The following is a 16,572-nucleotide window of genomic DNA, read 5'->3' on the forward strand; positions in this document are numbered from 1 at the left end:
GGACAGGACGAGGGCAGTTTGTGTTTGCTACGTCCTCTGCAAGCCACCACGGGAACCCTCTGTGGTTTCTGATGGGACCTTTCTGGCATGACTCCATCTGCAGAGCAGCAACCCCTCTGAACCTGGCCAGGCGGCCAGGACGGGCGTGTTGATGTCCTTGCCGGCCTTTGGGCAGAGGCAAGAGGCCACCAATGTAGCCACAGGGACCGGGGTTTCAAGCCCCATTTGCCCTACGCGGGGTTTGAAGCCCACGGCGCAGCCCCCTGCGCCGTCTCTTCTGTTTGCTCCACGTCCAGATCCAGGCACTAATGGCAAAACAACGTTTGGTCTTGGGAGGAGGTGGTGGATCAATCTCTACAGGTCCCCGGAGGCACTTAGCAAGGCGTGCCGAGGGCCAGGAGGGGTGGAGGGGACTCCCGGGGCTTGTCGAAGAAGATGGAGGAGGACATCTCTGTTTTGAGCTTGCTGTCGGCGCTGCCCTCGCTGGAGGCCGTGTCGGGGCTGCAGCCCTCGCAGCAGCAGCAGCAGCAGTCCATGAAGGCCTGGCCCAGGGGTCTGCAGAGGCACAGGAGCAGGACGGGCGTCACTGAGCACTTGAAGAACAGGAAGAACTGGTTGATGAGGTTGAGCAGGTCCAAGGTCTGCTTGGACATCTCAGGAGACATGTAGGCCACCACGATGTTGCAGACGTTCTCGGGGGTGGTGCAGAGCCCGTAGATGATGGTCAGCCCGATGATGGTGCAGTTCAAGTGACTCTCACACTGGCTGTCCTTGGTCCCTCGGCACTCGGTCTTCTTCTCAGTGCCACTGATCCTCCGGGTCACCAGCTGGCAGCTCACGGTGAAGAGGATGGGCAAGCAGAAGTAGCAACCGAAGTACCACCACATCCGGGCATTTTGGTAGGTGAGCACCAGCGAGTAGACAGACTCAGGCAGGTTGGACGAGGGTTTCATGGTGCAATACTCCGTCACCATGCCGGACACGGGTGACGTGTCCTGCGCCAGCTGCCAGAGCAGGATCTCTGGCACCGACAGCGTCATGGAGCCCACCCAGATGACGGCCAGCTTGGCGATGATGGACTGGCACTGCTCAATGGGCCGGGCGCTGGCCTGGGGGCTGGTGGCCGCGTGGAACCTGTCGATGCCCAGGGCGCAGAGGCTGAAGGTGGTGACTCCCAGCGATGACACCTGGTGAGAGGGGAGGCACAACCAGTGGGCCTTGCTGCAGGGACATCATGGTGGCGAAGCCCCTGGCTACCAAGACCACAGCTCAAGGCCCTTCCTCCGAGGGGTCACAAGCTGTGGCTTCATTGCCAGGGTTGGAGACACTTTTCTGTGACTCCCGAAAGGGTGGTGGATAAAACTGTCCCTTGACCCATTTGTCCATACCCAGTTCCCTTTTCTGCAGAAGGCAGAGGCTTTGCTGGATGTTTGTCTGTCTGTCCAGCCAGAGTGGGAACAGCAGCATTGTCCCTCGGGCTCTTCCTCTATTCTGGATGGCTCTTGGAGAGGGAAAGCAGGGACCATCGCACCTGCCAGCACCTTCCCAGGGTCCTCAAGGTCCCCCCAGCTGCCCCAGGCTGACTTGCCCCTGCCCTGCTCTGCAGAGCTGCCCTGGCTTCCCCAACACACTAAATGAGTTGAAGGGGCCCTTGTCACAAATCAGCTTGGGGCAATTTCCGCTGCATTGAGAACAGCAGGAAAAACATCCCGTTTGCCAAAGGGAAGAGGCCAAAGGAGGTAGAGGAAGCACGGTGGCTCCGGGAGGGCTGGCAAGGCACTGAGGGTCTCAATCAGCATTCACGGTCCCAGCCCCAAAGCTGCAGCTTTACTTGGAGCCAAGTCCCACAGTCCTCGGCCAGGAAAATGGCAGAGTCATGTGCTGGTGGCCCCTAGCCCTGTGGCCGTTCCTGGCCTCATGAAGCCATCAAATGTCACCCCGTACTGAAGGAACTTCCCAGCACTCAGGAAACCTCCCAGGGTTCTGCACGATGCCTGGGCAGCAGCTCTAAACAGGTCTGGAACAGCCCCCCTATCTCCCCTGCCCTTTCCAGTGGCACTGTGGGGTACAGGAGCACCCAGCATCACGGCTCAGTTACGCACAGCAGCATCCTCCCAGGCACAGCACCAGGGCACTAGCCCGGTATCACCATCCTGCACCCATCCCCACTGCCCAACAGCGCTGCTCATGCCCCAGCTCCTCTGCCCAGTGCCCAGAGCCACCCCCAGCACCCAGCACCATCGCTCTGCTCCGCAGCCGGTACCCAGTGCGCTTGCCCAGCTCCATGGCTGGCACCTGCAGCCCTCTCAGCACGGCTGTGCTGCTGCCTCTCCTCTGCCCTAGCCCTTCCCACAAGCTCTTCTGTCTCTCCTGGTCCCCTTGGTCCGGGTGTGTATACAGACAGGGCAGAGCATCCTTTCCCAGTGCCCTGGCAGGGATGCAGCTGGTCACCCCAGGCACAGCCCCGCACAGCAGGAGCCCGTGTAGCCAGCTCTGCTCCAAAACCCCAGCTTTGTGCCAGGAAGGACAGAAGATCTTCTCCTTACAGAGTTTATGCAGCATCCTGGGATGCTTGCATGGTCCCATATGGAAAGGTTGGACATTAACTGCTGGGTTGCAGACTGATTCCCCTCTCGTGGCTTTCTCTTTGCTGGGGGTTTAGCTCTGGCCTGGCCGTTCCTTCCTGCCCAAGCTGAAGGGTCCCAGGTGGACAGAGAAGCCCTGAAGGCCCTTTCTGCCCTTTCTCTGGGCAGCTGGGGTGGCAGAGCAGGAGTGGGCTCCTGGGTGGACAACCCCAGGACTATGCCTGTCCTTCAGCAGCACCAACATCCCATCGTCCTTCCTGCCTCCTTCAGGGACCAAGCTGCCCCAGGGCACCCTGGTGCTGCCCGCAGGGATCCGCCACAGGGACATGGCCAGGAAGCCCATGGGCAGCTCGGAAACACGCCATGGCAGACCTTCCTCAGGAAAGGGTCTGGTTTGGGACCATCACCCTTTCTTCTCATCCTCAGCTGGAGCACCCAGCCTCCCTGCCCGGGTAAATGTGGGTTCACATTCCTGCCCCTCTCTTGGTCCTTACACCTGGCTGGGATGCCGGGGGTCGGCGGTGGAGCATAGGGATGGAGCAAACAGTTCATTTAATAAAAGGCTGGGGTGGGAGACCTCCAGAAATGAGCAGCTCTTGCCTTCTGAGCAGGGATGCCATGCGGAGAGTCGGGAGCTGCCCATCCCCTCTGGCAAACATCACCTCGTTGTGATGGGCTGCAAAGTGCCGGCTTAGGGCTGTGCCTGGCAGGACACCCAGGCTGAGGGTCTGTCATCCTGGGCCTATGTCCAAAGGACCCAGTGGCATCACTGGGGTCCCGTGCTGCGAGTGTGCACAGCCAAGCCATCCATCAACGTCCAGGGACCCCTGTGTCTCTGCAGACCCTGCACAAAGGCACTGGCACCCGGGAGCTGACAGTCACAGTGGTAGTGGGGGACTGAGCACACGGCAGAGCGGGACCAGTGGTGACAGCAGTGGCCTCAGACCCGCTCACCTCACAGCCCCCACAATGCCGTGCCAGCCCAGCAGGCCCACGCTGCCCCAAAAGTAAGAGGGCAGAGAGGAGCTGAGTCCCTGAGCCCTTCAGCCCCCGGTGCAGCCCCTTACCTCCATGAAGGGCACAATGCGACAGGACACATCCCCCAGCAGCCTCTTCTTGGTGATCTCATTGAAGATGACCACAGGCAGGCAGAAGAAGAGGATGAGGAAGTCCCAGAAAGCCAGGCTGGCCAGGATGGAGTTCCAGGCACTCTTCATGTAGTAGTTGTGCCACACAATGCACATCACGGCGAGGTTTCCAATGATGCCCACTGCAAAGACAATGAGGGACAGGAACATCACGGCGTAGGCGCTGTAGGAGTTCTCCGTCACCGGGTACAAGGGGTTATGGATTTGCAACCGCTTGTCAGACACGGTGGTGAGGTTGGCTCGGGGCTCTGCCCCCTCCCCGTCCGTAGGGACCCCTTGTTGCTGCTCAGATGGGTCCGTGCTGGATGGCAGCAGGGCCTTGGTTGGGTGCAGGCTGGCAGTGTTGAGGGGCCGCGGGAACTCCACCCGCACCCCCGGCACGTACTGCTGCACCGACTTGGAGTCCTCCTCGGTGCCCCGGCGCAGTCTCTCCTTCATCACCTGCATCTCTGCACTGTCCTGGGAAATCGCCGGCAGAGTCCTACCTCCATCTGCACCATGGCTGCAGTGGGTGCTGCTTTCCAGAGCTCTGCCCTGCATCTCCGCAGCCCCCGGCGCCAGCAGCATCAGCAGCAGGAGGACAAGTGGCAGCGGAGAAGTCATGGTCCCCTCCGCACCCTCTGGAGAAAGCGTGTGGTGGGAGACAGAGCAGCCCCGAGAGCAGAGACCCCGGGGCTGCAGGCAGCCAGGGAACGGTCTGGAGGAGCAGCTGGTCTGTCCGGCTGCAGCCGCTGCTCTGGGCTCACTGAGAGCTCTGGGCACAACAAAAGCTGCGACGGGGAGCGGCAGAGCCGGGCCCTCTGCTGGTCACCCCCCTGCTCCCGGGGAGGCTGCCAAGCTCTGCGGAGACGCTCCGGCTCCCTGGTCAGGCAGCTCAGCACCCCCCAACAGCCTCCAGCATCACTCCAGCATCACTCCAGCATCATCCCAGCATTCTTCCATCTCCCCAGCATCCGCCCCGAACAAGCCAGAGAGGATGCTCATAGCTTGGCACTAGGGATGTGCTGCTGAGCTCAGCTACTCCCACCCCAGACCTCCCCTCCCAGCCCCAATGAGGTCCAGCAATGGGCACTGTGTGGCACATCTCCTGTCACATTCGGTCTGGGCTCAGGGTGCCCTTGAACAGCCAGACCATGTCCCTGGGGCTGGAGGGGTGACGGGGCTGCCCACTTTGGGAGGGCGAGAGGAAGGGCTGGCTGGCCTCAGGTGGCACTCCTTGACACAGTGAGGTGTCAGATCCTCTGTCCCAGAGATGTGTTCAGATGGATACTAGCAGAGCCAGGGCATGGACAGCCTGGCCAGCCAAGTACCGCCAGCACTTTAATTGTCTGGTTAACTGAAGGACAGATAATACGAATTTGCTCCCCAATGAACTTCCAGTGCTGATCCCAGCTCCCTCTGCCAAGGCCAGGTAGGAGAGCTGGTGGCATCAGTCCCCACAGGAGGCTCAGGGACCGATGCCATCGCGCCTGGGTGAGACTCAGAGGAAAGCCACGCTGCCTGGTGATGGAGCTGAGCAAGGACTAAGAGAGGCAAGGCAGGGCTTGGGGCAGGAGCCTGGAGGAGGACAAGGCCTGTTGTATGATTCTATGATTCTTTGATTCCCAATGCCCACATCAGCTCGGAGGAGGGAGCCCACAGCACACTCCTGGCCGCCCGCGGGACGCGGTGCTGGCGCAGGCACCCTCCGGGCCCAGCCAGGTGTTTTCCTGTAAGGAGAGGGAGATATTTTTAGTTTCATTTCATGGCCATTGCACAATGGCTGGGTGTGTCATGGAGGTTGTCTGAAGACAACAGCAGAGTTCACTGGGGCAAGGTGACTCTTTGGTGGCATGGGAGTGACCTCGGGCAAGCTCCGTCGTCCAGGGAATAGCTGCCCAAGCAGCATCTCTGAGCTGCTCCTCTTCCTTCCCTCTCTCTCTGTCCAGGAGCTCTCAGCCAGTGTGATCTTTGGCTGCCCCCACACTGAGGGCCAGACAACAGCCCCAGAGACTGTTTGGGAACCGCACATTTACCTCCTCCAGCCCGGATTCACAGACGTGTTGAGACTGTTTCTCAGGAGATGAGTGTGTGTCTGGGTTTTGCAGATGTCTCCTTGGAGGTGCTTCATCAGAGTCAGAGCTTTCCACTATGACCCGGGGGGGGTTTCTCCCTAAATCCTCTCTTCCATTCAACCCTCTGCTTTGGACAAATCTGCATAAAAACACAATGCCACGTAAGACCTGCATCTCCCTGCCCCAGGGCTCCGAGGTAGCAAGTTCAAAATCATTTGATAGAAAAGAGGCAAAAGTCAGAAGTGTTTCTGAGCCTGCATCGCACCACACAAAATGTCTTCCCCCTTTGGGGGCTATTTTAAGCTGTTCTTTTGGACCAAGACAGCTTTGTTGCAGCCAAGGGCAGTTATGAAGCCACCCAGCAACCGCTTCACCTCCCATCCACTGTCCATGTACGCACCACGGCTCTCTGGATGCTGGCGATGGTTCAGGAGGGACACAGGGGGATATAAGGGAGATGCTGTGTCTGATCTCATTGCTGGAATGTCTCTTGCTGGCCGGAGGGGCTAGTGGTGGCACCAGCACCAAGACACCAAGGTATATGAGTGGGCAGTGTCTATGACCCCCCATGTCAGTTGATGAGTCTCTCCAACTCCCTTCTTGCCTCTGCAGGAAGCCCAGGTGTCCTCCAGCACCACCCTCATGGAGGAGCCCGCTGGGGTGAGCTGTGTCCAGTCTACCTAAGATTGTTCACTAGCCTTGTGATTTCTGGGGAGGGGGATAATTGCCCCGTAACATTTGCTCTAATCCAAGCACAGGGGTCATGGCTGAGATGGAGGAAGCTTGAAAGTCTGGGCAGCCTTCAGATAGCTGTGCCTGTGAGCGTAATGCCTTGTGCTGGGTGAACGGTGGGATGTGTAGTCATCTGAGGGGACATGGGACTCTGCGCGGGATGAGGAGCAGTTTTGCTTGGAGGCGACAGCACCAGCGGTGTTGAGCTGAGCTGCAGGCAGGGTGGGAGAGGCACAGTGCCCGGCTGCCCATGCGCTGCCCCAGCACCCCCGCACTGAGCTCTCGTCCACGGGCCCGGCAGCCCCCTCCTCTCCACTCAGCCCCACTCCTGCTCTGCGCCTCCGGTTCGGCAGGTCTGTGTTACAGAGCATCCTCCCCAGGGGCTGTGCCAAAGCCATCCAACCCATCCCCTGCTCTCAGCAGGTGTGAGTCCCTCGTCAGACCCCAACAGTGAATTTAGACCCAGTGTAGCTCAGCACGTACAGAGCCCTGCAAGTGGTTGAGAGCCCCCTGTAACCACAAACGGCCTGAAGCGACTGAAAGGCGGGCAAGCTTAGACTCAATTTCACCCCTGATTTTTCTCTGTGGACAGAAACACTCTTTCCTTTAAGTCTGTATAACTGTCAGAAACCTGCTGAGGTTTCAGCCTGCCTATGGTGAGCTTCGATGGGCTGCTCGGGGTACCACAGGCTGCCTGTGACAGCACAGAGCAGAAGCGGCTGCCTTGCAGACGTGGGGGGTGACCTGCTCCAGCCCCCCGCCACCTCCTGCCCCCGCGGGTGCCCCTCACCGCACCTCACACGCTCCCTGTTGCCAGAGAGACCCAGGGCAGACGAGGCCCAAACATCCAATGAGAGGACAAAAACGGGTCCCTTTTGTTTCCACCAAACAGTCCGGGCTGCACTGGAGCAGAGCAACAACAGGGCTGGTACACGCCTGTTTGCGCTGTGCTGAGAGTGATCCGTGTGGCTTCTTGGAAAGGGGGGAGAGGGCAGGGAGGGGACATGGTAAACACGGAGCTGGTGCAGGCACAGCCAGAGCTCAGCAGTGCTGCTCTGAAACAAGGCTGTGGGCAGTGGGCACGGCGAGGAGCTCCCCCCTGCTGCTGTGACCCCTCATCCCCAATGAAGATGCTCCTGTGTGATTTTCATGCCCTGGGACAGGATGATGAAACTCCCCACTGGCCACCTTCTTTCTCCCCCCTGGTCCTGTCTTCCCCATGGTATCTGGGACCAGCCCAGCATTGGTGCCCTCCTGCATCTCAGAATTAATTCCCGTTGTGCTGGGCTGAGCCTGCCTCACTTGGTGTTTGAGGGATGCTCGGAGTTCCCGTCAGTATCCTGACGGCACTGATCCTGTGAGCTGCTGTTTCCTGCAGGGGTGGTATGCAATGGTTCATGCCAGAAATCGGGGGGTTTTGGGGGTGAAGCAGCCTGTAGCGTTTGACCAGCTGGTCCCAGCTCACCAGGGTGCCAGCCAGCTGCACACAGGAGCTATGGAAGACTGTGGTTCCCCCTTCCCTGCTCCTGCTTCCTCCCTAACCTGTTGAACAGCCTCTCCAGACCATGGCCACGCTGCACTGAGCTCGCTGCCGCCGGCACCGATGCAGCAAACACACAGCCCATGGCCTTCCCGGCTCTGCTCCCCGTGGGCAGGTTTCCCAGTAGTCACTGGTTCAAAGCACGACATGAACACTCAACCCCATTTTGCAGCGGGGAAACCAAAATGACGGTGGGATTTTCCTTGAGCCACAGCAGGAGGCGAGTTCCAGGGGCTCCTGGCCGGGGACACCGCGGGGACGCCCGGGCTCTTGTGGGCTGGTGCTGTGGCACCGGGTGCAGCCTCGTCTGTGCAGGGAAGTGTTATCTGCTCATGTGAGCAGGGGCTGCATTTCTGTTTGCAACGGGGCTGTCACATTGCGGTGAGGGGAGGAACTGAGAGCCCAAGGCAAGTTCATCTTAGGACAAAGGCAGTATTTTCCCATGGAATAAAACAAGTGATGGTCATTTGGAGAGGCCCTGAGTTCAGCCCCTCTGTTGGAGTCTACGTGGTAATTCACCCCCCAGGTCCCTATAAACACACAGGAACTCACAAATGCAAAAACGCAACTCAGAGCAAAAACATTCAAAAATTTTATGTAGAAAATAAAGCATCTTCAAGTCTGACACCTTTTTTGGGGGGCACAATGTATTTGGTTTCTCCATTTGCCTCAATTCAATCCCTCTGGCTCTCATAATACCTTCTCTGTTTTTAGCTGTTTTGGGGTAAACCTCATGCTCCTTTGCTGCCGTGTCCCCCCGCTCTGGCCGTCACACACTGTGGCTGGGGGCTTCAAGCTTTACAGAGCTTGGGTCTGGGTTCAAAGCTGCACAGGGACTATTGCAGCACCCCCTCCAAGTCCTGGGGTCATCAGCAGGAGCACTGGTGAAAACCACCAAGGTTATGGGCTTGACACTTCTTGTTTCCTAGTGTCACTTTCAGGGTGCTTCACATCCCGCACTCCTCTTAGGGAATCCCAGGTCCTGCAGTCATGGAGGTTACAACCCAGTTTGCTGTAGAGCACAGCTGGAGCTCCAGATGGGCAGAAAGGTCTTGGGGAGCTTAGAAGGCAGAAAGCCTGTGCTGGATGACTTGTGTCAGGGCTGCCATCCCCACTCGTGTCGGTAGAGGGAGAGGCAGATTGACTGACCCGTGACTGCAACCGACCTGCCTGCCAAAAAACATGGGTGCTGGGGAAACACCTGTGGAAAATAACCTGCCTGCAGAAAGACAGATGCCAAGCAGTCCTGAGCGAGGCACAAGCTCTGGCCTCCGTCCATGCTCTGCCCCAACCATTCAAGGTCTCGGAGTGAAAGTCAAGGTGATTTGTGCTTACCAGGAATATCATGGCTTATCTCTCCTGGGAAAGCTGCGAGAAGGGAGCTGGCACATGGGCAGTCTATGCTCGGATGTGCTGCTGGGGGCGATGGGCCCCCCATGCAAGGGTGATGGACCCTCCCAAAGGCTGCTGGGCTGCAAGGCTGGCAGCAGCGCGGTCCAGTGTCACAGCCCCTGTGGGAGCTGGTTTGTGCCCAGCACTGGCCACAGATGGACCCCGAGCTTTGTGAGAGGCTGCGGTGCATCCAGGGGGACCCCGTGTGCAGGCAGCCTTGCCTGCAGGGGGCTTCTCCAAGCAGCCTGGCAGGGCTGTGAATGCCTTGGGGGGACGGCAGGGGTGCCGTTCAGAGACCTCTAACCCACTCTATATCCAGACTTGGTCTCCTGAGTGGCATCTCCTGGGTCCGCCCACTAGCTTGTCTTCAAACCAGACAGCTGGTCCTCACCATCCTGACCAGATACTGCCCTTTCTGCACCTGGACACAGTGACAAGGATCTGATGCTATGAGGTGCTGCACACCCCCAGAAATGTCCATTCGTGCCAACATCTGCCACCAGGCACAGCAGAGCCAGTGCCACTGCTCGACCCTTCCTGCGGGACGAGGTGTCAGTGCCTGGGCTGGCACGGGCAGGCAGTGGGGGCTGGCCAAGCACCCACCGCACCGATTCCCAGGGACAGCCCTGCACCCCCTGGGGACGTGCTGGGGGCTGGCAGGGATGGCTTCCCTGCTTGCTGTGCACTGAACCAGCAGTGCGTGGGTGCTGGGGCAGGACAGACCCCTGGCCTTTGCCCCCTCTGGCTGCACGCAGCCCGGGCAGCACTGCTGTCACCCCGCACAGAGGGACCGGTCCCCAGCCGACCGCTGGGGACTGGGGCTCTGCAGTGACATTTGGTGGCTGCTGTGAGTGCCCCACCCTGGGTGGGGACGAAGGTCACTGTGCAGAAAGTTCAGCTTCTTGCTGATGGAAAAAAAGGGGAAATTCCCCGCTCAGCACACATGCAAATGAGGGCTGGGGCTGGGGACCCTCTGCCCAAGCCCCCCTCAACTACCCTCCAGCAGGGCTGGGGGTTCTCCCGGCTGCTCCCACCCAGGCCAACATCATGGCAGATTGCCCCCAGGAAACCTGTCCTCCACCCCAGAGATGTCCTGGTCACAGGGCACAGCTGTGTCCCCAGGGCAGCTCTCACTGCCCACAGCCCCACTGGACAGACACCCCTTCCTGACGGACCCATGCTCTGGAGCCAGGGCAGCCTGTGCTGCAGCCACATACACAAGATCCCAAGGACCAGGGGTGTCATGTGGAGCTGGTCACATCCTCCTGCTGCGGCCAAGGAAGTGGGGACAAGATTGTGCCATGGTCCTTGGGGGCAGGAGCTGTGGGAGGAGACAGGCACCTGTCTGAGCTGTTCCGTGCAGGATGGGTACCTGTGCCCACTGGTGCTGGGCACCGTGGTGCTGGGATATTGCTGATGCTGTGTGGCCAGGCCTGGCCTGACGATTGGGTGGGCAGGACCCCTCTGAGGTCCCAGGGAAGCACACGATCAGTACTGCATGCCCTGAAGATGTCTATAGACCAGGCTCAGGAGAGGACAGTACAGGAAGGGAATCTTCTAAGCCTTTGCCTTAGAAGTCCTGTTTTCCAGGGCTGTGGTACTACTTGGGATGCTTGGAGGATGATGGATGATGCAGGGAAGGAAAAACCTCCCAGCCAAGTTTGTTATCCTGCAGAGGAGGGACTGGACTCTCTGCACCTTGGGACATCCATGTTACAGCCAGGAGGACACAGCCATGAGTGGGTGAGGTGGACTCCATTGATGTCGGAGCCGCTCTCCTCCAGCACCCGCAGCATCAGCAAGGCCAGCCACAAGCACAGAGGTGCCAGCAGGAGTCCTGAGGCCACTGGCACCTTCCATCCCATGCTCCAAGCCCTGTGCCTGCAGGTCAGAGGTGTCAGCCATGGCAGCTGGCCAGCAAGAGGGAGAGGTTGTCCTCTCCCTGGTGATGCAGAAAACCCCAAGCTCCCTGTGCAGTTTTCCTTGCTCTCATTGTGACTCAGTCGCACGTGGTGAGTTGCTCAGCACTGAGACACTGACCCACACGGCCACCAGCCAGCAGCCCACGAAGGGCTGGAGCTTCTCAATGCTGCAGTAAGTGAGGAGCCAGCATCTTGCAAGATGTTATCCCTAGATTCAGGTCAGTAGCTCCAACTTCATACCGAAGCCAGTGGCCCTGAGTCACCAGGTGACACAGCCATATTGCACTGATATCTCCCAGGTGTGGCAGCTCAATGGGTGACGTGAGGCTGGCTGGCTCATGAGCACTGAGGAGGTGGTGATGCAGCAGTAATTGCAGCCCGGTGCCAGCAGCACTCGTGACTGTGGGTGGGGGATACCTTTCTGCTACTCACAGCTTTGGGCAATTGCTGAGAAGCTGGTAAGACAAACGGTTTGGTTGGCGGATGTCACAAGTCTGCCAGGATTTGGGTCATTGTCTCCTGGGAGAAGCTATCAAGCTCCATGGAACCCTTTTGGAGCTGTCTGGGGCTCACACCTGTGGCAGACTCCTCATTCCTCTGTCCCTATCAGCACGGCCATGAGCATGATCTGCTGCCTGCCTTGTCCTGATTATCACACTGGAAACTTCGCCACCTGCTCCACTGAGTCAGATGGACCACCTGGGAACAGAGCCAGGCCTGGACCCTGCATCCTTCTGAGCCTCAGAGATCTGGGGGCAACCCCAGGTCATGGCACCCTGGCACCCCCAGATTGGGGATGTACCAAAAGCAGCAGTGACATGCTGTAAGCACATCCAGGACAGGGGGAGAAAGGGTGCCAGGGATGTGCTTTGACTTCTACTGTCTGCTGGGGAGTGCTCACAGACCGGGTGGTTCCTGCTGGGTGCTGTGGGGGCAGAGGGAACTTCAGGGCTGAAGGGCAGTGTGCCACAAGCATGTGTCCCATGGGGATCCCAGCCTCTGGTTCTGGGCAGCTTTAGGCCCATTGGCCTAAATGTAGAGATGCTTTTTGTTTTCCCTAAAGCACTTGTCATCTCCATCTCGAAACTGCAGGAGAAGAGTTACACACCATGGCCTGTGGGAGGAGGACGTTGGTGTCTTGTATCACCAGCCGCCTGGGCTGCAGTTACCCCCGCACAGGAGGGGTGAAAGGCTGGACTACATGATGGAGAGCAGAGGTCCAGGACTGGCCACAACCCCAGCACACTCCTGGGGACAACTCATACTTGGGGCAGATGGTCCCTTGGAACTACAGGGGTGTCTCAGGTCTGTTGTCCTAATCGTGGCCATGTCGGTGAGCTCAGCAGCCTGGCAGGTCTCTCCCTCCTTGTTGGGACACATGGAAAATCAAACATTTTCTCTGATCTCACCATGTGGGAGCAATCCTGTGGCTGCCAGCAGAGACCAAAGGCAGAGGGGGAGAGAGAGAAAGTGGGATGCAAATGGCGATGCCCCATGAGCATCGTATGTGGCAAAGCACTGGAGGATTTCCAGCACCTCAGGACCTGACACTCCTTTTTTCTGCAGGGTGCTGAGTGAGCCCCTAAAGAAGAGGGAGATGCAGCGAGCCAGTGCCGATCAGAGCTGGGGGATCACAAATCACAGCCCAGGTGTTCCTGCCCTGCCTGCCCGGGCTCCTGCAAACTCATGGTTGTGGGCGTAGAAAACCCAAGAAACGTGGGAATATCTGGGGCCATCTCCCCACTCCCAGCACTGGCTCAGACTGTCAGATAAGCTGCCGTGGGCAGGTATCGGAGCTCTCGCCGTGCCAGGCTCCGGGCCGGCGGAGGGGCAGCCTGCCAGGCAGGTGGCAACGCTGCCAGGCGCTGCAGGGACACTCCTGCCAGCAGAGAGTGGAGTGAACTGCTCAGACACCTGTGGGAAAAGCTGCGTGTGAGGATGAACCTTTACGTGGGGCACACGGAGCTCTGTCTTCACTAGGACGGGGCAGCAGCCGATCGCACCGAGTGTGCTGGACTTAGAAATAACTCATTGATGAAAGTGTTCAGAAGATTTTAATGGCACACTTTGCAAAAGAAGCAAGGAAGGGCATTGTTCAAAATACCTTTTAACCTAGAATTGCCCTGAAAAAGGTCTTAAAACCCCACCTGGTCAAACCAGCTCCTATCTTCTTCAACTCAGACTACCAAATCTCACCTGAAGATGTTCTTTTTTCTAATTTGCTGGGCACTCACCAAACCCTTAGACTAGATCTAGCCTTTTAAAATGTGCCGCTTTTTGTGCAGAGTGGCCCTCTTCAGTCTTGCAGGAAAGAAAATGCTCCTTCATCAAATAGGAAGGCTGCTCAGATGGGTTTCAATGGATCAATTGCAGCCCTGAGATCCCAGGCTGAACCCAGAACTGCTAAACACAAAGCAAGGATCTTGGCATGATTGCAGTGTAGACTGTAACCGAAATGATAAAATTGGCTGAAGCAGGATGGAACCGTCCCAATGTGAAAGCACCTGAAAAAACACAAGGGATTGTGTGAATGGCCTGTATCAATAACCAGCAGTGGAAGGGATCACAGGCACATTGATAAACACAGATAAATGTAGTTTTCGTAATGAACCCAGGAGGCCTGAGCTCTTGTAACAGAAGGATGACACCAAGAGATGCTGTGTGTCTTCCTCCTATCCCAACACTATCGAAGTGCAGCAGCCAAAAAAGTCACCCAAAATGAGGATGAACAGCCAAAAAGCAGCAGCTCTGCCTGAGTCTCATGGAGGGTGAAGTGAGCAAGGTTTGCAGGTGAAAGATCCTGCTCCAATAACTGTTGATACCTGTCCAAAACCTGCCTAAAAACTAGTTCATCACTGCCGGTTGAGAGGATCCCAGGCAGAGAGGACTTGACGTGGCACCTCTTGTCATCTGCGTCCTGAAGACCTGGCCATACCCCTTGTGCAAACACATCAGGGTGGGGGCAGCTGTGAGGGTGAGACAGACCAGGGACTGAGCCAGTTTTGTTTAAAATAGAAATCCCCTGTCACCGAGGCCTGGCGCTGGGTTTTGTTACATGCTCAGAGGTAAGTCACTGCTTCTCCTGCATTACCGCATTTCTGCTCCCATCTCCACCAGCCCAGCTTGATCACTGCTGTGGTCCTGGTTAGGAGGTCAGTAGTTCATTGGAGATAATTCCTGCTTCAAGGCAGAGTTTCAGTCCCAGCTGGTTCCTGGCACTTGGTACAGGTCTATTTCCACTTTCCAACATGGTTTTTAGTCTATTATACCTTCCTTTGCTCATCTTGTCTCTTCTGCCACTGGCAGAGATATCTCTGGTCCCTAGCCCGAAGATATATCTGGGAATCTCTTTTTATGAACTTCATTTAAATGGCCCTCTATTTGCTGAAATGCCTTTTCTCTTTTCCCCATCACAAGTTTCTCACTTTTCTTCCTGTCCTTTATTCAAGGATGCTCAGGTTTTCTGACCTCAGCCTGGAGGATGGATGGACCCTTCTACATCCACCGGTCTTTTCCCACTCCATGACTGAAAAGTGACAAAGAGCATTAACTGCAGGATGCCAGGCAGTCAGTGTTCCTGTGCTTTCCTTGGAGTCTGCTTTGGAGAGATGCTGAGCCTGGGATGTCTGGATTGGATCGTGCTGACCAGTCACTGCGGGGGGACCAGGTGTCAATAGCCGTGTGCCCAGCCAGCCTGAGGTCACACAGTGGCACAACATCCAGAGGGTCCACAGGGCAGCATCCTGGTGGCAGATAAGCCCTGGGGGGCTGTGAGTGGGAAGAGCAGTGCCCAGACACAGAGGGGGAACCTCCTCCTCCTCCCTGAGGAGCAAGGAGCCCTACAAGGTACATCTACTCTATCTCCGAGCCTGAGCCCATGATGCTGCCCCTCTTCTCCTTCCCCATTTCCCCAGTCCCAAACACATTTCTGACCTTGGCTGGCAGAGTCTTGCCAACCCACTGTGCCAGGAGGAGGAGCTGAGCTCCTCCTGATTGCTGGGCAGGTGTAGGTGGTATCTGCAAGCCCGTGAGTCAGCTCACAGGAATGCAGTCGGGACAGGGTGGCAGGGGAAGGACAACAACCTGACGTGGTGTGGATCCCTGAGTCTGTGGGTGGTCTCTTTCTCTGCAGGGGGACATGGTCACAGGTCTTCATGCCCACACCTGCACCTTAGTCTTAGTATATCTGTTATACCAGCAAACCTAGCCCAAAATGTTATTCTGATGACCACTATGATGTCTTGGACAGGAAAACCAGCAGCAATAGTTATGTGCAAAAAGAGGGGCATCATTAAAATTAAGAAACTAAGAAAATGAGGAAATTAAGAAACAAAAATTAGCAACCAAAAGAGCAAAATGTTGGCCATTATGTGAATGTGATACTGGAGGCACAGAGTAAATGTGATTCTAGCAGTATTGTAGCAAATGTTTTTTAAAAAGCAAGTATGGGAGCCTGTTGGAAGTGATATCTTTGAATAAGCCATAGCCGTGTCCAAACAAGGCAAACAGCAAAGACTGTAAACCTGGGCAACTGAAATGTAAAACCACAGTAAAACCAGCCAATTTTTTTTTTTGAGGAACAACTTGTTAAAGGCGTAACTAACTTTCAGATGTGTTTGTTTTTTGTTTTTGGGTTTTTTTTCCTGCCAAAGTGGCTGGAGTCAACAAATGACAGAGTACAGCAGGAGCATTCACAGAAGATAAGCTGTAAGGAGAAGTGAGATTAATCCCTCGCATTGTTGTTCCCTGCAGAGGCACCCAGGGGCTTCCCGGGCTCTTTCTGCACAGTGAAGTCAGATGAGGTCCCTCAAATGGGGACGGCAGTAAAAGAAAATTTCCAGACACATTATTTTACACCAACGGAGAGTAAAAATGCCAGGACCTACACCCAGAGAAGTGCCCTCACACAGAGGCTGAGAGCAGAGTCAGAGCACTTACGGCAGTGAAATGCCGTCTGAAGACCGAGGTCACCAGATGAGTCTCAAGGGGCTGCTTTCTGGAACCAGTGCTGTTGATGGTGGTAAAAGCTACAGAAAGACCTTATGGTGACAAATAATTGCCAGTGAAGTCAATATACATGATAATGCCAAAGATGTTCTCAGGAACACTCCTGTGTGGGTATGATGGAGTAGGCAAGGACCTTTCTCTTTTCATGTGCTGTGTTGATTGATCTAGTTCCACAAAGGGACACTCAAAATG

General features: G+C 56.7%; 1 protein-coding gene across 1 annotated transcript; it reads right to left on the reverse strand.

Moving 5' to 3' along the window:
- Positions 1-37: 37 nt before the first annotated feature.
- On the reverse strand, positions 38-4,336 carry GPR37L1 (G protein-coupled receptor 37 like 1; the record flags this gene model as incomplete). Its single annotated transcript, XM_082069230.1, has 2 exons — positions 38-1,187; positions 3,653-4,336. The coding sequence occupies 2 exons, from the start codon at positions 4,334-4,336 to the stop codon at positions 375-377; spliced, it is 1,497 nt and encodes a 498-aa protein (XP_081925356.1). The 3' UTR covers positions 38-374.
- Positions 4,337-16,572: the final 12,236 nt, after the last annotated feature.

This window comes from Streptopelia decaocto (genome assembly GCF_964273445.1).
Source record: "Streptopelia decaocto genome assembly, chromosome: 19".
In the NCBI taxonomy this organism is placed as follows: domain Eukaryota; kingdom Metazoa; phylum Chordata; class Aves; order Columbiformes; family Columbidae; genus Streptopelia; species Streptopelia decaocto.